Source organism: Temnothorax americanus, unplaced genomic scaffold, assembly GCF_048541705.1.
Source record: "Temnothorax americanus isolate GAGA-0224 unplaced genomic scaffold, ASM4854170v1 Scaffold1, whole genome shotgun sequence".
NCBI lineage: Eukaryota > Metazoa > Arthropoda > Insecta > Hymenoptera > Formicidae > Temnothorax > Temnothorax americanus.
The window spans coordinates 1286208-1306611 of NW_027509230.1; the positions used below are offsets into that span (position 1 = coordinate 1286208).

A 20404-nucleotide genomic window follows, 5' to 3' on the forward strand; every position below is an offset into this window, starting at 1 on the left:
TATGACAAAATCGTTACTCAACCGTCATAACTTTAGCGGATCATTTGTTTTATAATTTAAATATTCAACACGCTAACATAAATCAAATATACATTTTTTCTGTATCAACGTCTTTTAATTTAATGAATAATATATGGTATTTACATATGTACAAGCGATGATCGATCGTATCACAAACTATGAAACCTCATCATAGGAGTGAAAGGAATGAGAAGGCAGGAGGAGGAGGAAGAGGAGCAGGAGATACGGGAAGCGGTGGAACGCTATTAATGAATTGCGTGCCTTCCGAAATCTGCAAACAACGTATGTACACACTTCCTAGGCTCACACAATCGGATTTGGTATTACGGAGACACGTTTATAAACACACCTGCGGCAAATGGCACAGAGCGTTCGACGGATAATTACTTCGTTGCGTATAGGTCGCAGGCTGATTGGACGTCTGCGATAGGCCGGGGGGTATACCGTTCGAGGATTTGTATCCAGTGACCTGAAAAAAAGCAAGGTTTTTGTTGATGCACGAAAAATCGAACGAACCGTATCTACATAATTTATTGGACGTGATCCGATACCTTATCATTCATTTCAGGAAAGATCGTGCTTAGGTTGAAGTTGGTGAGACTGGTGCCCGAAGGATGATGCGGCATGCCCATCGGATTGCTCGAGACGATTCCTCCGCGGACCATGTTGGAGTTCATGGAAAAACCGGCCGCTCCCACGGTCGTGACACCCTGAGCGCTCGCCATGGCCGACGGTGGGGGCGGTGGAAGACCGTTGACAGTCTTGGCGTAGACATTCGTTTGCGGATGATTCTGGTAGAGAGCGTTGGCGGGTGGTGGCGGTGGAGGCGGGGGTGGCGGCGCCGCCAGGAACGCCGCCGAATGATGATACTCCTCCATCGGAGAGTTGATGCCGGTTAGAGGAAAGGTTCCCTCCAGGTTCTGCATGGGTCCGTTTTCGAGAACCTTCCGCTTGCCCTTCTTCGCGGCAGTGGAATACGAACGTTTGTCGCAGTTAGGATGCTTCCCGTAGTGCTGATGATTCTTCCCGTTCCCGTTGGCGTTCCCAGCCGTGGTGGAGGTCGTGTTCGCGCTGGACGTATTAACGGTGCTAGCGCTCGACGAGCTGCTCGTTCCGGCCACGTTCGGCAACAGAAAGTTAGTCTCCTGCACGTAATCGGCGGCGTTCTCATGCAGCGGCATGGCCATGTAGCTGTTGGGCGTGTTGGAGATGCTGCTGATGAAGTTGCTGGTAGGATAGATAGAGTTGGCGGAATTGGACGAGTACGCGTACGTGTTGAAGTTTTGATTGACCACCGATTGACCGTAACCGGCCGCGGTGCCGTCGTCCGGTGGTGGCGCACTAGAGAAGTAGTTGATAGGCATCACCGCAGCATCCGCGGACAAACCGCTCTGGAATTTGTTCTGGGGATAATTGGTCGTGAACTTGATCGATGCGTGCTTATCCTGGCCAGTGTCATGAATGCTGGTGCCAATTAGCGCCTCCGCAGTATAGTTGCTTTTGCAGTTTCTGCTTCTCCAGTGGACATTATTCTGTTGATATTTTTGCTGCTGCTGCTGCTGCTGCTGCTGTTGTTGCTGTTGCGGCTGCGGCTGCTGGTATCCCTGTTCCGTGAACACGTGCCCGGATGATTTTTGTTCCTCGTGCCGCTGATGCAAATTATTATTGTCGTTGGTTGTTGTAGACTTGCGAATGTCCATTTGCCGCTTGCTGGTTGTTCTGGGACTCGCGTTGCTCTTCCTCTGATGTTTCCTAGTCTGCTGCTGCTGTTGTTGTTGTTGTTGTTGTTGATGTTGTTGTTGTTGCTGCTGCTGTTGATGCTGCTGTTGCGAATGCTGGTGCGGATGAGGATGGTGATGCTGGTGGTGTTGATGCTGCTGATGATTCTGCTGTTGATGGCTCTTCTCCGCCTTCTCATGCTCCACCAACTGACTCACTGACAGGAAGGTGGAAGCCGGATGCTGCGCGTTCTGAGTATTCAATATCGCGTGAAGATCCCGTCCCGATACGTTATTCGCCTCTTTCTCCTTTATAGATGCATCCTTGCTCTGGTCCGCGGAGATTCTCGACGACGAGGTTGCAGCGCCGAACAGGAAGTTCTGCTTGTCCAGATTGGCGCTAAGATCGAGATCACTTACCAGACTCTGCAAACTCGACGGTACAATATGCTGATCGATACACTTGACCGATGACTGGCCGATCGCATGTTCAACACTATTATGCACGGTGTTTTTCGTCGGAGACCACGGAAACGGTTGCTCCTCGGAATAGAAGGTCTCCGCGGACCTTTTTGGATCACTTTGCAGAACCGGTAGATTTGGGAAACTATGGGCAGCGGAAACATCATAATTATTATAGAACTGATTTGATGTGCCCTGGTTGTACGTAGGTGTCTGCGTGAACAAATTATTTTGGCAGAACTCTAGCTCCTTGCCGATCGGCGGTAAAATAATATCGGCGAAGTTAGTGTTGTGCTTGACCTCCGGTGTCATCATCCAATTAACCGGCGCCTTGATCGCGTGTTGTTGGTGCTGATTACTCTTGGACTTGTTGGTATTACCGTTATTGTTGCTACTGTGTGATTGTTGTTGCTGTTGCTGCTGCTGCTGGCTGTGCTTCACGTCGCTACTGTAACTGCTGCTGTCGTGCAAAGGAATCTGTCCTTGACCAAGAATCTGATATTTGTGCTGACTTGGCTGCTGCGTCTTCTCCGTGTATTTGAAATTCACGCCGGTGTAAGCCTCGATCGAATACTTCATCTGCGCGTTACTCTCCGCTAGGTCAAAGTTAATCTGTGGCTCGTACGTGTACACTGCCTTTTCCTGCTTGGACGACAGATTTTGATGATTCTTCTGACCGTGTTGCTGAGAATGCTGCTGTTGATCCATGGCAGCGCCGTATTCGTTCTGCATGTATTCCGAATCTATGCCGTACTTGTTTTTGCTCTTACCACCGTCGGGAAACTTGTAGTCGTTGCCGGTCTGCTGAGCTTGCATCCGGTTCTGCTTCGACGGATCATTCCTGGTCTTCGAGGAATCAACGAAGGATTGCTTCTGCGACTCGATCTTTCCTTGTCGCGACTTGTCGATCCCGGTCGACATGGTTGAGCTATTCGGATAATTGTCACCAATCAACACTTGATTAGAGAAACTCGAGTTGTCCTTGTGCAACGGTACGTAGCTATAATTCTCGCAGATGGTCTTTGTCTCGGTATTATCGTTCGGATGTGGCTGTCCCTGATCGTAATGCACCAGATTGTTGCTGCCACCGCCGCCACCACCGCTGACCGGCGAGAATGTCGTCCAGATAATACTAAAATTGGACGAATTATGAGCGACGGTGGTCGTGGACTTGGTGTGATTCTCCGTCATCGTGCTCTGCTCGTAGTTGGACGTGGTGATAAACGACGAGGTTTGTTGCGAGTATCGTGGAACGGCGCTCTGCACCGCTGCTGACTTATTGTTGTTGGACATAGCGACAGTCGAGACGGCGTTTGTCTTCTTGTCGTCCTTACTGGGATACGAAACGTAATTGCTATGCGTGTCGTCGGTATTCGCGTTCAAAACGTTCGTCCGTTCGCTCGGATTGCTCATCGCTTCCTTGACGTCATACTGGTACGACTGGGCGAATGGATCTACATCTAGTTTCTTTGCGGGAACGTAGGCCGGATCGCGTATGTGATTATGCTGCTGCTGCTGTTCCTGAGTCTTAGAGCTGAGCACGTTATTCAGCTTCGCTTCTTGATTCGGATTCAATGTATCTGTGCTCTTGTTTAGCTTGGAATAGTTCCGTTGGAAAGTATTTTCCGAAGAACTCTGACTCGCAGTCTTCGTAACGTACTCTTGATTTCGCGATGGAGCGCCCGCGGCCTCGTTGTCGCCGCTTGTATATGATATAGAATCCTTCTGCGACATCGCCTTCGCTTGGTTACCAACGTAATCGTTGTGAGAGCTCGCGATAATGTGTTCCTGTTTTTTCTGAACGGTAAACGTCTGCTGGGAATTGTTCAAATCTAAAAGAACATGGCTGTCCTTGGTCTGGTTGTACATATGTTGCATGTCTTGAGAGGGCAGAATCGAAAGGGTCCTCCCCAGAATCAAGGACTCCTTGGCTGGCACAGAGTAGCTCTGCATGCTCTGGGACGTCACCGGAAGACTTCGGTCCATCTGACTAGAGTAATTCACACGGTGATCGGAAACGATACTGGCAGAATTGATGAGTGTGTCCTTGTTGTGCGACGGATAAATTATATGCGATGAACTTTGCGAGCCTTTGTCTTTCGTTTGAGTCGAATAGTCCGCTTGCAGGGATCGCAAGGCCGCGGACGAGGAATTCGTGGTCACTGTCGCGCTCTCGAGCCGAGTGCTCAACAAAGTCTGAGAGTTGTCGACGTGCGGACCGACCGTGGAATTCGATTCTTGCGTCGTCGCGTTGGCATTTTTGAACATAGACGAGTTGGACATACGTTGCAGCGTACCGAGATTATGGCCCAGCATCGTCGAGTAGCTGGGCAAGAAGTCCTGCGGTCCGGAGTACGTCACGTCGGGATTGCGGCTCGTTGCCACTTGGGATGATGCACAATCCGCGATATCGCTCTTGTCGGTAGACGCGGGGATATTTACCGGCGCTTGAGACGCGATTACGTTACCACTGTTCAGCGTACTCGACGTCCTCAATTGACTCGAACGACTTTGATTCGTCGCCACATTCGGGGAATCGCCTACGATACACGAGGAGTCCACGGCAGAAAAATTGACTGAGGTATGGGAAGAATACGCGCTGGTGGTCATGACGGATTTCTCCAAACTCGGCGTCAGGACGGTCTGAACTATCTTGTACGGCTCTCGCAACGTCTCCTCGTTCACCACCTTCGGCAACGACTTGGTCGTCGCGCATTCCACAGGAACGATTATGTCGGCGTGCGCGTTTACACTCGCGGACGCGATTTGCTTCTCCTCGCAGGACGTTTTCAGCCGCTTCTCCGCGATCGCGTGCGACGGCGAGGAAGTCTTGATCTTGAAGCTGTTCGGCTCCATGGTGCCTATCTGCAACAGCATCGGCGGAGTCTGACTATGATACTTGAAGTCATCCTTCATCTCCTCGTCCAGGACTTCGGTTTTGCCGTTCAAGGACGACACAAGCGGAAAAGCCATCAGGAACGCTGCCGTGGGTGATATCGATTCCGGATTATGCGAACTGGAGGGAACGTGCAGAGAGGCGAATATGTCATTGGACAAGTCCGAATGTAACCCGTCCGTTCTGTTGCTGATCGGCACAAATGTGTTCTCACTGGTGTACGGCAGTGATTTCGGCATTTCGTCTTTCGAAGTCTTTACCAATTTAGTCTCATCGTTGACCACGTTAGCTGTTAGTGGCTGCGAAGACGACGACGACGACGATGAAGACGATGCCGTTGCCGATGCCGCTGCGTCGACAATGTTTGCATCGGACTTCATCGTTGTCGTAGTGTTCGTATCCAAATTCAGAATGATCTTGTTGCTCTCTACGCCGCTTATCGTGTCACTGACCCGCTGTTGCTCCTTGGCCGTCGCCACGCGTAGAAGACTGTCGAAACGTGTACCCAAGTTGCACGTTTTCTTCGGCCCGTCCGAACCGACGGCCTTCTCCGCCACTTCGACGTCCGTCAAGGTCGATTTCGCGTCCAAGTGCTCGATATTTCCGTCACTCTTTTCCGTTATGCTGACGATCGACATGTTGAAATCATTAGACGATCGATCAGGTGCATCTGTCCCTGACTCGCTGGGAAATTTGTCCGAGGCAATGGTCTGCGACACGACATCCTCGGTCGTCTTCTTATTCATATCGAAACAATTCGTGTCCACGATATCCATTAATTTGCTCGTCTCGGATGTTTCTTCGCAACTAGTATCATTTGCTGCTCGAGTAACTATGTTATTTGATTTCGCGACAGCAGATTCCTTCTCGTTGCTGACAGTCGCATGCTCGTCTCGGATGTTCTCCCCTATTCTCTCTATAACGTGCTTCAAACTTACGATAGATTTGCAAGTGGCGGTGAAATCTGTCGCTTTCGAAGCGATTGGTTGGGCGGATTGGTTTGCATCATCGTTCGCGTCTTTCCGTTTCTTGTCTTCCGGCTCGTCCGCGGAATCAGATTCCGTAGATAAACCGCGTTTAAGCGCACCTTTTCGCGGAACGATTGTCGCGTCCTCGTGAGTCTCGGCAGGTTCCTTCGGCGATTTCTTCTCGACGCTCAACTCTTCAGCCGTTTCCGGCGTACTTTGAACGCTTTTGTGACTCTTAGAATGATTCTTGTTGCCCTTCGCTTTCACTTCCGACTCCTTCTTGCTCGCGCTATCCTTGGGCTTCTCCACTTTGTCCTTGTGTATCGCTGGTATAGGCACTTTGTAAGCCATAGTCGTCTTCGTGATCTCTTTGCCTTTTGGCAAGATACCCTTGTGCCCGCCGATCTTCGTGGCATTAATTATATTTTTCACATTGGACGCCCAGTTATGAGAATCGACAACCATATTCGTGCGAATACTCGGCACGGTGTTCAGAGTGACCTTCTGCACGGTGTTAATCAGAGCGTGATTGCATATCGAGACGACGGAGTTCTGGACACGATTCGCCAAGGGTTGCATCACGATCATCTGATTCTGTTGCGCGTTACCGAGGATTATCGGGTTCGTCGATGCCTGCTGCGTATTCACGATGATGTTTGACGTCATCGGAGCTACGAGGGGCATCAGTTTTCCACCAGACAAAATGAGGGTATTGGGAGTTAAACTGGTGACAGTGTTGGCCATAGGTGGCAACGCCGAGTTTTTCTCATCCTTGCGTTTGCGTTTCTTCTTCAATGACTTTTGGGATTCGACTTTTTTATCCACTGTAAATAAATAGAGAATTACATTAGCAATAAAGATTAACGGATATTGATATATCTATTAATATAACAAAACCATGTTTTTTATTTACCAATCTTTTTTTTCGTATTGGTTGTTCCTGTCGCGGTCGCTTCGTTAGCAGAATCTAAATTAAAACATAGGAGCGATAGAAATGCTTATCAACATCAATCAACGAAGACTTTAAGCACAGTCATTCAATTGAACGGCAATAATTCTAAATTTGTTTGTACCATTTCGACAACGCTCCACTTCCTTCGATCCAGTTTCAGCTAGGCTACTTGTACTATCGGAATTATAGTTTTTGCTATTGGCACAGTTCACTCGATTCTCCTGATTCTCTATCGAATTACAGACATCCTTAGCGGCGATAGCTTCCTCGGACAGCTTTTTCGGAGCCGACGGTGTCGCGGATTTTTTCTTAGAAGGCACTTTATTTTCCGTGGATTTCTCCTTTTTCTTCTTCTTCTCTGACGTTTTCTCTGCAAGCGAACCGGGAAATTAGAAAACTTGGAATTATCACTTTTAATTTTAGATCTACGTCCAGGTGACGCACTTACTTTCTTCGATCTTATCAAAATAATTGTCTACGTCGTCGACATTAATTTTATTCGACCACTTTAAAGGGGATATTTTTTCAAGAGCCGGCTCGGCTGGTACAGAAATTCCTGCCTCCTTAAGAAGAGTGGACAGTAACCGAGTACGAGACATCAGCTGTGTCACGAGTTTTTTCAAACGAGCCAATTCTTCCTCTGAAAAACCAGAACGACATATAGCACTGGGCAGACGTAAAAAAATGAAACGCTCCTCCCACTGATACGCCGTGCCGCGCGGGTCTCGAAATACGTACTGTGCGCCTCCGAAGCGCGAGTGGAGAACAACTCCTCGGTGCGGCTATGGAGGTCTTTTATGTACTTCGAGGCGTGGATCAGGATGTCGACCTTGTTGCGTTTGCGACCTTCCTGATGCGGCGGCAGAAGGTCCGCCAATGTCTTGAAGTACGCGTTCATACGTTTTCTTCGATCTCGCTCCCATGTTTTCGCTTTGCTGCAACGAAATCTCTGGATAGAAAAAGCACGAGACGGGCGAACGTGGGGAGGGTGATCCGAAGCGCGTCTCTTCGCGCTCTTTGAACGAGAAAGAATTTCAGGGAAAACCAGAATCGGACGGATCGTGGATGACTCTTTTTTCATGTCCCTCCGCAATTGGAAGTGGAGAGAGAGAGCGAGAGAGAGAGAGAAGGTACCTTCGATCTCTCGCTCTCGGATTATTCAGCGCAAAATCGCGGACGACTGAGCGGCGAAAGGTTAGAAGGTCGACAAATCCCGAAAACTCACGTGTTTTCTTTTCGTGGCATAATTTATCTGCTTGACATCGTTCTGCAGAGATAGCGTGCCGCGAGAAGCGCCGGGGCGTCACTTGCCACCGACATTACGCGATCGCGAGAGCCGCCCTCGTAATCCTGGCATTTCCGCACGACTCGCGTACAACAACCTTCGCGAAATACAAAACACAGCGCGAACCCTGCGAGGACACGAGAATACAGCTGCTGGGCCAAGGAGTAGCGAGGGACGGACGAGCGGGAGGGGGGGGGATGGAACTCGAGACAATCGACTGGGTCGCGACGGAAACTGCATTATCGACCGGCAAGCCCGGATCTCGCGCTACGAAGTTTCAACGAATAGAAAGTGGACATAGATGGCGCGCCACGCGTATATATACTACTCGACCGCCAAGAACCATCGACATCGACCATCGACGCGATTGTTTTTTCAGTTTACTTTTTGTGCAGCTGCACTTTTCATCTTTCCTCCTTTTTCTCCGATGTCCGATTACGTTTCCGCGCTCGTTTCAAGTGCACATAGTGCAACTACAACACGGCCTATCTCTCTCTTTCTCTCTTTTTCTTTCTTTTTCTTCGTTGACGACATCGTGACGTCACTGACGTCAGCGCGGAGGTGCCTTTCCAGCTGTATACTCTTTTTTACATGAACGATTACGCAAATGCGAGAGGAACGTAAAAGGACTGAAAACATCAGATTCTCATCTCATTTTCTCTCTCTTCAAATCGACACGGAGGTCGAAGATCCGCGGTCCGCGGCGGTCTCCGCCGCGCGTGGTCTCTCGCGTTCCGACCTTCGGCAACTGGCGCGACGCTGTCGAAACGAGATTACGAGATTACGCACCTTTCACACGAGGATTTACTCACGGCCGCGCGTTCCAAAACGCGCGATAAAATCCTTTCTTGAAATCGCGCCGCGTCGTAAAGCTTTTAATCGCGGAACAAGGGCAAGGACGCGGGACGTGGAAACGGAAGCGGGACTACTGTGTGTCAAGAGCGATATATCGACTTGTTTTCTTAAACTTAAACAATATAACAATTTGAAAGCGTTCCACGGCTCGTCCTTGAATACCCACGATGAAGATTTTTACCTCGAAAATTGCGTGAGAAAATTTCTCTTTAAATTAATTAATTTCCCCCAAAATTAATTTAAATAACTCGTCAACGAGACGATCGTCGAACAATCGCCGAGAAGTGTCTCCACAATTCTATCCTCGTCAATCGTTGCAGGAGCAATCGAGTCCGCGATACTGATATCGAAAAAAAAAAAGAAAAAAAAAAGAAAAGATATTCCTTTTACACCAGTGATCGTTGTTCAATTTAAGCGCAGAAAGTGCGGGCAGCTAAGGAAGAAAGAAAGAGATTCGAGAGCGAGACGGGGCGCCGCGCCGCGTCGCCTCGCGCGCGGAAACGATTTCCCAGTTTCTCGGCGGGCGGGGGCGGGGGGCGGCGAGCGGCGGAGTACGGAGCACAAACACACAATCGGCGCACGGCGCACGGCGCACGCACGCGTGGTGGGGTGGGAGTGAAACCGTCGCGGGATCGGCTCGGCGGCACACAGGTTCGCGTATATACCGAGAATCTCGCGATCGCCGACGCCGAGAATCTCGCGAAAGGGACAACGATCCGCCGTTCGCCGTCCGGTGCTCTCCCCGATCTCTTCCGGAGCAGTGGAGCAGTGGTGTACGCGCGTCGGGAGAGCGCGAGTGCGGGCAGCAGAAGTCGTGTCGTGAGTCGTGAGTCGCGGTTGCGTTTACGTACGGTGTGTTTGTGCCTCGCCACTCGCCCGCGCCGCGGCCCGTAAACGGCGGGACTTCGGGTGGCCCGCGAAGCGCGTTCGAGGCTTCGAGGCGCTCGATTTACCGACAATCGCCAATAATAGAGAGATTCTGGCAGAGCTGCTGTCGTCCCCGCGTCGAAAGGCGGACGTCGTGACAGCGGGCAGAGGGAGAGGGTACGCCGAGCGTGCGTATGCTGCGAAATCTGGAGAGGACTTCGCGAATGGGGGCACGGGTACGTTGCTAAAACGAGAAAGAGAGCGAGCGAGAGTGTGTGTGTGTGCGCGTATGTGTGAGAGAGAGAAAAGAATCCGCGACTGTCCGCGAGACTTGCGTCAGCGCGACCCGATTCGCGATTCAAGTCGGCCCGATTCCGCTGAATTCGCACAACAGCAACGTTATACGGTTACGTGAGAACGAGCCTTATGTTTACGATAACGTGACGATTAGCTCGAATTTTCCTTCTCCCTCCCCGTCGGCCGCGCCTGGTGTTCTTCGTCCCGAGAAACACTCTGGCATCTCGCACGGCGAGATATTCCGCGATCCTCCGTTTTACGCACGTACGTGTATCGATTTACCCGCGAGTGTCCGTCCCGTCCCACGTTCGCGCGAATCGAGTCGCACGCGCTTTCTTTCTCTCCTTCTCCTTTGTCCTCCTGTGCTCTGTGCTCCTCTCCCCCCTCCTCCTTCTCCTCCCTCCCACTCCCTCCGCTCCTCTCCGCTCTCCGCCGCGGGCGTCCTCGCGCTCGTGAAATTACGCGAGCGATCGCGCGATGACTCCTCCGCGTCCGCGTCGAACGTCGTAACTCGTGCGGAGACGCGTCAACGTCGCGCGTCTCGTCGTCCTGGCGTCACGAGAAATTAATCCCCTGTGTTTGCGCGCGTAGTGCCACCAGCAGGTTGACGTATGAATGGTGTCGGGGTCGCAGGGACGCACGCCACGTACGTGAATCCACTTGACAAGATGTCAACGACCACCGACGTCAGCGACTTGGCGGCGGCGACGGCGGCGGCGGCGGCAGCGGCGGCGGCGGCGGCGGATCTCCCGAATGTCCCGAAGGAAGGGACGCCGATCTTCCTGCAGACCCGCGCGGCCCAGGTCATCGCCGGTGTGTTCGTGTTCGTGGCGCTTTTCCTCACTTGCCAACAGGTATACGGAATTGTCGGTATAGGCGATACGTTCGATGGTTCGGCGTAGCTGTCAGCTGTCAGCTGTCATATCTGTCGTTTCTCTCTGCCCTCCCTGTTTGCAGATCTACCGGCATCTGAGGTGGTACACGAATCCCACGGAGCAGAGATGGATAGTGCGAATTTTGTTCATCGTGCCCATCTACGCTATTTACTCCTGGATCTCGTTGCTCTTCTTCAACAGCGAGAGCTACTACGTTTACTTCTTCACCGTGCGGGACTGTTACGAGGCGTTTGTTATATATAACTTTCTGTCGCTGTGCTACGAGTACCTAGGCGGTGAGGGGAACATCATGTCCGAGATCAGGGGCAAGCCGATACGCTCCAGTTGCCTGTACGGAACCTGTTGCCTGGTCGGGAAGACCTACACCATCGGCTTCCTGAGATTCTGCAAGCAAGCCACTTTACAGTTTTGCCTGGTCAAGCCAGTGATGGCGTTCGTCATCATATTTCTGCAAGCCTTCGGTCATTACAGAGACGGAGATTGGTCACCCGACGGTGGCTACATTTACGTCACGATAATCTACAACATCAGCGTGTCGCTTGCGCTTTATGGGCTGTTTCTGTTCTATTTCGCTACGAGAGATCTACTGACGCCGTTCGAGCCTGTGCTAAAATTTTGTACGGTCAAGAGCGTCATCTTCTTGTCGTTCTGGCAAGGTAAGGCGTCTGAAATTAAACGCTCGTAAATACGCGCTTGTCAACTGTGGTATGTAACGCGTGCGACAAGTACTTTTCTATTCCACGCAGGAGTTCTCTTAGCCATCTTGGAGAAAGCAAATGTCATCTCGCCCGTTATAAACAGTCTGGGTCAATCAACGAGCGCTGGTACAGTCTCCGCCGGTTACCAAAATTTCCTCATTTGTATCGAGATGTTATTCGCTGCTATAGCTTTGCGTTACGCATTCCCGTATCAAGTATACGCAGCTGGCTGTGTTACCGACTCTAGAAGTAGAAGCGTGACGATGCGGAGCATCAGTAGCAGTTTGAAAGTACGTATAAAATATTTCTAAATTTTTTACGGAGAGATACTCCATTTTTTTGTCATTGATTTAATACTCTATTCGCCAATAATATTTTGTAGGAAACGATGAATCCAAAAGACATTATGACCGATGCCATCCATAATTTCCATCCACAGTATCAGCAGTACACGCAATATAGCGCAGGTACGTATCACTTTTGTACTATATAATTTCTTAGTTTTTTTACGCATTGCTATATAAATTATTTTAATAGTGTGTATACGTCTTTATTTATTTTTATCGATGTCGTAGATAATTCCGAATATTGTCCTTCATACAGCATGACGTAGTACGCGATGAACGATTCGTCTCATTTATATTTCAGTTTTTGTATGCGTTGTCTCTCGTGCAAAAGTTACGTTTTCTCATGCATTCGTAAGAAAATGTCGTGTTAAAATAAGGCTGTGATACTGAATGTTTTAATTATAGAGCAAGATTATCCGACGTGTAACGTTAATAATGCCGATAATAGTTACACAAGATACACGTTTCATTCGAGTTCGCAAACGCTTCGTTTACAGGCTTTGGTGCTTTTGTATATAATTTATATTTCACTTGTACTTTCTGACACTTCACTGCTGACCAATGCAGGCACCGATACGTCATTATTGATATATGTTATCCCGCACTCACATACGTGTATATAGCGAATTTCACGCAAATTTCAAGCAAATTCGAAATCACGGATAGTAGAAAATTTGCTTTCGAAGATAGTTTACTAATATTTATCATTTTACTTGTATAAAAACGAACTAATTATACATAAACTTTCCTTATATGTGCCGGTTTACTAGATTCGGACGATTACTTTGAAGGCACTTTTGTTTGCTGTTTTTCAGACGTTAATACCAACTTGCCGTACGAAAAGATATGACACAGTGAGGCGTCACTTTTTTAATTTCAAGAAATTGGACATCGATCTTTATGCGCGTGACTTTAAATCAGGATCGAAAGATACACGATACAGCACTATACTTTGCTTACGGAATTATACAATGCCTTAGAGATCGGTATCTGTCCGCAAGGGGTCGATAAAAATGAATTCTCCGCTGAAATTACAAACAAAGGGTTGTACTTGATATACCATCGATATATACGTATTATATGCATATAAGACCCATCTATTTTGCGATTAACAAACTCTGCTGTAAGATAGAAATTAAGCACTTAACATAAGAGGAGCATTTAGGAAAGAGAAAGAAAGTAAACAGGGGAGAGAGAGGGAGAGAATGGCGTACTTCTATAGCGTTGCTCTGTAATAAGTGTAAAGGATAATTAGGATATTTATTAATATATCGTGCTTTTTTTTATAACATTGTAACTATCAACACTTGATTTTATTGCTTTTATTTTATATTTCTACCACATGGGGTACCACGTAGCATGCGAATATACGGTATGAAACGGCCGGGCATGTAAAGCACGTCATTGTGTCCTCTTTCTCAACAGTTCAGTTACTGCATTGGCAATGGCAAAATTATCACAATCCTAGCTGCTTGCGATTATTTTATTTTTTATATTAATAATAAATTGCATGAATCGTTTATATTGCGATTATGTCGCATTAATATAAAAATTTTTTTTTTCTTTTTTCTCTTGCACCTTTGTATTACGTGTATTATGTGTAAGAATTCGAACTTTGTTGCTCTCCGATCAAATCGCTATTCGCGGTCGTTACGATTCGGATCCGTTTTACTTTTTTCGCACCTTTCGCGTTATTGGCAGTTTTCGTGCAGAACTCGAAATTCATTAAAATTCCATCGAGTTCAGCGTTTGGATGTATCGGGATGTAGAATACGTGGATAGGAATGCTATATAGTGGTCTTTTTATAAATAAAGGTTCTTTATAGCGTAGGAAACTGAACTCGCCGGAATTATACCGGTTTCGATCCTCGATTTTGCAAGCGCGGTTCCAGAGCAAGAACGTTCGAGATGTAAATGTGACATTTCGGAGAAGATTAGCTGTATTCGGCCACAATTTTACGTTCAATTAATATAAAAGACAGGCGGGCGCGCGCGCGCGCGCGTAGGCCGTACATTTACATGCGGTCGATTGGCACATTTATTGGCCGATGGACACGTGTATCTCGTGTGTTTGCTCGCTGTAATGTGTAACAATGATGTAACAATTAGGGGGCCCGAAAGGACAACGTGGTATGCGAGTATCCAGCTACGATCCGGATGATCCGCAAAACATGCCGGTGCCACCACCGCAAAGGCGAAACACCTCTCACCAGCGCGTCGCTACGATTTCGCAAAATTATAACGAAAAAACAATGTTACTGAGCAGCGACGATGAATTTCAATAAGGCACACGAACGCGTTTCGGGGAAATGTGATTCACGCTCGAGAATCGTAACGACGTTACGCTACAACGCGAAACTTCCATAAATCTTTAGAGATCTGCTTTCGAGGGGGAGAGAGGAGGGGGATTAGGTAAAAACGTTCTCGCGGACCTTTAAAAAAAAAAAAAAGAAAGATGGAGAAAAGGGAGGAAAAAAAGATTATCGCGCGGGGCGTAAGAGTGCATTGAGTTTCACTGTAATAGTTCCATAATGTTACATCCATGTTAATATATGTATTATGTTACAACATACGAGTAAAGAAATAGTATAGAAGAAATTTATTTTACTATGCTGACGTGTTCGAGGCAGTGTTATCTGTACACCCGTGGCTCTACTGCGACACTACAAGAGGTATTGACTGCACGCGATAAATGCTTAACTCTTCGTAACGAATAAGCAAAGGCAATTGTACAGTACTTAATTTCACGCGCGATACCGCGTCTCCTGTCCGGAGTACAGTATACGTACGTGAGCGACGACACTTGTTTACACTTTTGTATCTGTTTTTAATTTACGTGTTGCATTTAACGAACCTTGACTTTTGCAATCTCGCATCCGTACTCGTTAAGAGCCACTCGCGAGCCACAGGAATATTTGCGTCCTTCTCCACACACAAGTACTACCGCAAAAACTGTTCTTTCTTTGGTTCATTTACGAAATTCGTACTTTGTATATATATATATCACCGAGGTAGATTAGATCTGAAAACGCAAAGAAATCGATGAGTTTTCCTTCCCGACGGAAGCCTTTCGATACGAAAAAAAAAAACCCAACAAAAAGAAGACAGAACAATTATACGCGCAAGAAAAGGACGATCGACGACCATCGTGTCAGATATGAATAAACGTTTGGTATTCGGTGTCTTATATGTGTACAACTGTGTATAATCCTTATATTTTTTTTAAAAGCATAAGAGACGATCGAAGTTGACACAAAAGATCTATTTTATATGACAACGCGTTGTGCCGAAATCTTTCGTCGCCGTTTAAGAACGAGAAGTGAACGTGTAAATCTGTGAACAAATTTTATTGTCCTATTACATCTCATAATAAAGGTAAGACACAACTACGTGAATAGAATATTATTTATTTACATTAAAACATCTGTTAAAATAATACCTCACATATAGAAAATATACATACCTATATACATACATACGTATTATTCTCTATATAGAATAATGTATATGTATATATTAGAAATTTTAATTATACAATAATCTGTCGATGCTTCTTTTCTTACAAATATGTTAGTCAACTCGAATAGCATATTACTGTTAGAAGAATAATTTAGAATGTTATTAACAGCCTTTAATTTTTGGCAAAAAAAATAAAGATATAATATTGTACACGTTTGGATAAAAACAGTTCATTTTTCTGATCGCAATAAAGCGAAAAAGCACCATCCCTGTATGAATTCACCGACATCCTACAATCTACCGTCGACTACCAACCGATCCAGTACGATCTGTCATCCGTCACTATCTTCTTCCAGCCGTGCCAAGGAGATTCAGAGTTTTCGCGCGCGGGTAACGTTTCCGGCAGCATGTTACCGGTTTTCGATCGTACGCCGCTTAACGTCGATTTCATCGACGCGTTCGCAGCTGATTGTTTCTCATCTTCGTCGTCGTCGTCGTCCTCCTCCTCCTCCTCCTCTTCTTCCTCCTCAATATCTTGATACTGCAATTCGTCGTCCATGTAGACAACTGCGTTGTTATCCTCGTTATTCGCGTACTTGTGATACTCCTCGGCAACGTCACGCTTCGTTACTTTGCTCGTGGTGACGAGCGCGTTCCGAATGATCTCCAAGTCGTGGGCGAGCAGCGGAGATGGCGGCTTAATTATGGGCTTAAAACCGATCGATCTGAGACGCGCGATCCGTAGATCGCTGTTGAACGCGTTCACCGGTACAAAGGCCGACGCTCTATCCTGCAGAGAGTCCGCGTATCCCTCGTCGCTTTTGCGACTCACGTTATCCTCCGTGAGGGTGGAAGTGGCGCAGTTTCGCGACGCCCGATAAACCCGGGAGCCTTGATCGGGCACGTCCAACGCGGTTTCTTTCAGTTTCTCCAATTTATCCCACTCCATCTTCAGAATAGTTCTCTGATCGTTTAATTGTCCAATAACGCACACCTCTGGATTATCGGAGATGAGTCTGCACTGCGTCGTCGCATCCATCGTGTTGGGTTTCCCGTCCTGTTTTTTGCGAAAGCAGGATAAACGCGACGTTTGAGCGGCACGATGCGGTAGGGGGATTGTCCGTGTCAGCTTCTTCCGAAGGCTCCCGTTAAAGGAAGTCTCGGTGACGTTGTGGTCGGCCGTTTCGGTTTCGTTCGCCTTCTTCCTGTTACCGGCGTTATTATTTTGATGCACGCGATTTTCATTATTATCGTTACTAGGATTACCTTTGAGATTTTTTTGCTTCCCGATTGAATCGTTGACATCCTTGCCGCTCGCGTGCACGGTGCTGGTCATCCCGTACTTGTCCTTAGTCTGTCTCTCCCCGGCACGTTGACGACCGACTTTGAGCTTGCTCTTTCGTTCAAAACTAGACTTAAATCGCTTGTTGGGCCCATATATTACGGTATTGAAGGTGCCGCAACATCTCGCGTATCCGTTAGTCCTGCATCGCAATCTGCGGTTTCTGGGTCCGCGTGTAATGGGACCGAAATTAGCGTCTATCGTCAAGTTGGCAATTTCCCTATCTCGTTTCTTGTACTTGTTCTTTTTGATCGACGAATTAGGAAAATCCGGCTTGGCCAATACCGCGCCCTTGTCGGCCCTCAGACGGGTTTTTATGTCGTACGAGCTACGAGTGTGTCGTTGCGCGATAGTCCGAAGCGAAGTCTGTACGCGAAACGGCGACAAGTACTCGTTGTTTTCCTTGGACACGCCAATCCGATCGCTTCGCCTAACGTTATTGTTACGTTTCAGGCCCGCATCGGGTAGCAACTTGTCGAATTTTTGCCCATCCGCTTGTTTCGTCACTTTCCAAAATAATCTCTCGGATCTGGAATATTTGTAATATCTTCCGTTGTCCAAACACGCGACGTTCTCCTTTATGTCGTCCGCTCCTTTCCGCTTCTTCCTAAGATTTGCCCTCGTCGACGCACGCTTCTCAGTCTTGGGCTCCGGAGTCGTTTCCCTTTCCGACGCGTTCCACATCTCGCATTCCTCGATCGTCAGCCCTATCACGTTTCCGATCAGTAATTTCGACAGAGGATGGTGCATCTCCTTATCGATCAAATTTAAGATCTTGTCCGGCGTCAACGAGTCCAAGGACTTGATGCTTTGCGCGCAGAACGATTCGCTCGGTGTGTCCAAAGAGTCACGGCATTCAGAGATTCTTTCACGCGCCACGATCGAATTCCTCGGCGATTCGTTACCGGGACTCGATTTCTGTGCCGAATCATTAACGACATCGTTGGCGCTCAAATTTTGCACATCTTGGAATTGTTGAGCACTTCGCAGCGGTCGTTCCTTACGTTCGATCGTGGTATTTGCCCCGTTCTTCAGGCTACTCAGCGACGAAGACACGGAGCACGAATGTTTCGACGAGTGCGCGACCGCCGAGTTTTCTCCGTGTTTATCGAGCGGAGAAGCGCTCGCGTTGTCAGTCGCAACGTGACCGTTGTAGGATACGTTTTCATTCGGCCGAGAATTAATTCGCGTCTTATCCGCATCCGTCTTCTCGGTAGGCTTAACGTCTTCCTTGGGGGTCAAGCGACTACTCTCCATGTCCAACGCCGTACGAACGGTAATGTCGATCGGCTTGGAGGGTTTCTGCAACATCGTCGAGACGCTCTTCTTCGCGTCCTGCGAACTGTGCGACGACTCGTACAGGCCCATGCGTATCGAGATGTTCGTACCGTGGGTTTTAGTAGCCGACGCACCAAGGCACAGCAACATCTTTTGATCAGGTACAGAAGTCGACGCAGCGCTCTCCGGGTTACTCGGTAGCTTCTTAAAGACGTGGCGCGTTACGATGGAGCTCTCCGGTGCTGACCGTCCGCCGATGTCGATCGACGGTGTCGTTAACGCGACGGACAGACCCTCGCGACTGCCCCCGTGACCGAGTTTTCGTTTCCGGCAGGTGACGCCGTTGTTATTCGAGCACTTTCTCAGGTCATACGTGTTTGGACGGTCCGACTTGGTCGATGGGACGTAACGTCGTACGGAAGACAGGTTTTCCCAGCCTTTGCTGCCCCAGTTCGGTGGCTCCTGATCACCGAGACGCATCAAGGCAAACTTGTTGTACCTGGTTCTATCCGAAGCCACGCCGATCCAGCAGTCTACGACTACGTAGAGCCCGTCGTACCTGTATCCCGTGTTGGGCGCGATATCATCTTGTAGATTGTAACTTCTTATCAATCTCAACGGTATCTGATTTTCGTAGTTTCGAACGAACGGATCCACACTGGGTTGATCCTCGCGATACACCTGGCCTGTAAGCGTCAGATAATCGCCAAGATCCACGTCCTCCTTCACATTGTTGTGCGAGGTGCAAACGGAAACAACGCCGAACGGTCCCTCGTGTACGTCGGCGTCGAAAGGCTCGTGCATCCTGTCCCTGGAGCAGTCCATGAGGATGCCCCACCAGGATCCGGACGGGAATCCTAGTATTGGGCCGTACCAGCATCTCGAAACCTTGACAGACGTGCAAAACTGATGTATCGCTACCGTACATCTCGTCACGCGTGACGTAAACAACGTGTACGAAACATCAACGGCAAAAGTGACACTTACGCTCCTGTTGCACGACGAACTCGACTTGTCCGAAAACTTCAGCGAGCTCGTTTCCACGGCTTGATTGAGCTTGCCAAACAGTTTGTTCAGATCCTGCCTGCCTCGACCCTTTCCCTGAAAGGGGGGAAAAACAAAAGCACGTGAGCCGTGGCGAGCTGACGAGCGGGGCGCACAAATGGGCGAGGAATAACGCGACCAGGTCAGAAACGGGACGGAGTAGCGGACGGTGCAAACGGAACGGTCCCTCGACGGAGGGAACGGTACACAGGCGGAACGGGACGGACGCACGGGAGGCCCCCGTGGCGCAATACCTGATTCTTAATTCGCGCCTCCTGCAGCTTCCTCTCGTTTTCTTGAATCGTATTCGCGCGCACAGTTCTCGAGACGTCACTGCTCGCCCTCGCCATCTTCATGGACGCGGGGGGGGGGGGGGCAGGTCGTCGGGCACGCCGAGGACGCGTTTCACCACTTCCACAGTCGCGACGGCACGCTCTCCATTCGGACCGTGGTCCGTCGTCCGTCCCCGCGAATGCAAATGGCCGCTGTCGCGGCCCGCGGCTGTCCCGTCGATAACACCGCTCCGCGATAACTTCACGATGTAAACACATGGCCGAGATCCAGACCGCACCCCCCCTCCCGCCATCTCACTCCAGCTCACTCCAGCTGCACCTCCTGCACTCCGTCACCGACATCCTTCTCCCTCCCTTCGACCGGGTATCCCCAGGGTATCCGTCTGTTTCGCTTTAAAGTGCGAGGATCGCATCGGCGGCGGGGGGGGGGGGGCAATGTTATCGTTCGAATATCACGGTAAATCGGTAATCGGTGATCAGATCCGCGAGTCGCGTGTCGCATCGCGTTACAAATTTTCAGATCGCGGCAAAATCTTCGTGGATACGGAAACTTAAGTTCGTTTGTTCGGCAGCGTTTTTTTCGACACGCTCTCCACATCGATTTAAAGCGAGCGACAAATGCGTAGCGAGGCTTTAAAGAGGAAAAGAGAGAGAGAGAGAGAGAGAGAACGAGAAAGCGCGTGATTAAAAAGCGATTAGACGAGTGACAGATCGACGAGCCTAGAC

General features: G+C 48.8%; 3 protein-coding genes across 6 annotated transcripts; 1 reads left to right on the plus strand and 2 right to left on the minus strand.

The window, feature by feature from the left end:
• Window positions 1-210: 210 nt before the first annotated feature.
• On the minus strand, window positions 211-8499 carry LOC143898397 (uncharacterized). Its single transcript, XM_077407853.1, has 7 exons — window positions 8243-8499; window positions 7756-7952; window positions 7466-7657; window positions 7139-7387; window positions 6979-7032; window positions 573-6889; window positions 211-490 (listed from the first exon to the last, which is right to left on the minus strand). The coding sequence occupies exons 1-7, from the start codon at window positions 8260-8262 to the stop codon at window positions 359-361; spliced, it is 7161 nt and encodes a 2386-aa protein (XP_077263979.1). The 5' UTR covers window positions 8263-8499; the 3' UTR covers window positions 211-358.
• A 1246-nt stretch (window positions 8500-9745) lies between these two features.
• Window positions 9746-15651, plus strand: Tmep (Transmembrane endosomal protein). Of its 3 annotated transcripts, none has more exons than XM_077408057.1 (6): window positions 9746-10260; window positions 10913-11175; window positions 11279-11873; window positions 11964-12205; window positions 12298-12382; window positions 14372-15651. In XM_077408057.1, exons 2-6 carry the CDS (start codon window positions 10933-10935, stop codon window positions 14545-14547), a joined length of 1341 nt encoding a protein of 446 aa, XP_077264183.1. In that variant the 5' UTR covers window positions 9746-10260; window positions 10913-10932; the 3' UTR covers window positions 14548-15651. The 3 variants fall into 3 exon arrangements, with proteins under 3 accessions (XP_077264183.1, XP_077264196.1, XP_077264190.1); XM_077408070.1 differs by lacking the exon at window positions 14372-15651 and adding an exon at window positions 13078-14274; XM_077408064.1 differs by lacking the exon at window positions 9746-10260 and having other exon boundaries at window positions 10617-11175.
• On the minus strand, window positions 15306-20096 carry LOC143898471 (uncharacterized). 2 transcript variants are annotated; one of them, XM_077407994.1, is made up of 3 exons: window positions 19640-20096; window positions 19329-19442; window positions 15306-19229 (listed from the first exon to the last, which is right to left on the minus strand). In XM_077407994.1, the coding sequence occupies exons 1-3, from the start codon at window positions 19934-19936 to the stop codon at window positions 16029-16031; spliced, it is 3612 nt and encodes a 1203-aa protein (XP_077264120.1). In that variant the 5' UTR covers window positions 19937-20096; the 3' UTR covers window positions 15306-16028. The 2 variants fall into 2 exon arrangements, with proteins under 2 accessions (XP_077264120.1, XP_077264112.1); XM_077407986.1 differs by having other exon boundaries at window positions 15306-19247.
• Between the last annotated feature and the right edge of the window lie 308 nt (window positions 20097-20404).

What these genes read in the sequence shown, in the direction of transcription:
- LOC143898397 (XM_077407853.1), bottom strand. Translation starts at nt 8,262, where the DNA reads ATGCCACGAAAAGAAAACAC. An exon ending in TCGCGCTTCGGAGGCGCACA is followed by an intron (nt 7,658 to 7,755) that starts GTACGTATTTCG and finishes CTGGTTTTTCAG; the next exon opens with AGGAAGAATTGGCTCGTTTG. An exon ending in TTCCTGAAATGAATGATAAG is followed by an intron (nt 491 to 572) that starts GTATCGGATCAC and finishes GCTTTTTTTCAG; the next exon opens with GTCACTGGATACAAATCCTC.
- Tmep (XM_077408057.1), top strand. Translation starts at nt 10,933, where the DNA reads ATGAATGGTGTCGGGGTCGCAGGGACGCACGCCACGTACGTGAATCCA. An exon ending in TTTTCCTCACTTGCCAACAG is followed by an intron (nt 11,176 to 11,278) that starts GTATACGGAATT and finishes CCCTGTTTGCAG; the next exon opens with ATCTACCGGCATCTGAGGTG. An exon ending in CTTCTTGTCGTTCTGGCAAG is followed by an intron (nt 11,874 to 11,963) that starts GTAAGGCGTCTG and finishes TATTCCACGCAG; the next exon opens with GAGTTCTCTTAGCCATCTTG.
- LOC143898471 (XM_077407986.1), bottom strand. Translation starts at nt 19,936, where the DNA reads ATGTGTTTACATCGTGAAGTTATCGCGGAGCGGTGTTATCGACGGGAC. An exon ending in AGGCGCGAATTAAGAATCAG is followed by an intron (nt 19,443 to 19,639) that starts GTATTGCGCCAC and finishes CCCCCCTTTCAG; the next exon opens with GGAAAGGGTCGAGGCAGGCA. An exon ending in GTTCGTCGTGCAACAGGAGC is followed by an intron (nt 19,248 to 19,328) that starts GTAAGTGTCACT and finishes GCGATACATCAG; the next exon opens with TTTTGCACGTCTGTCAAGGT.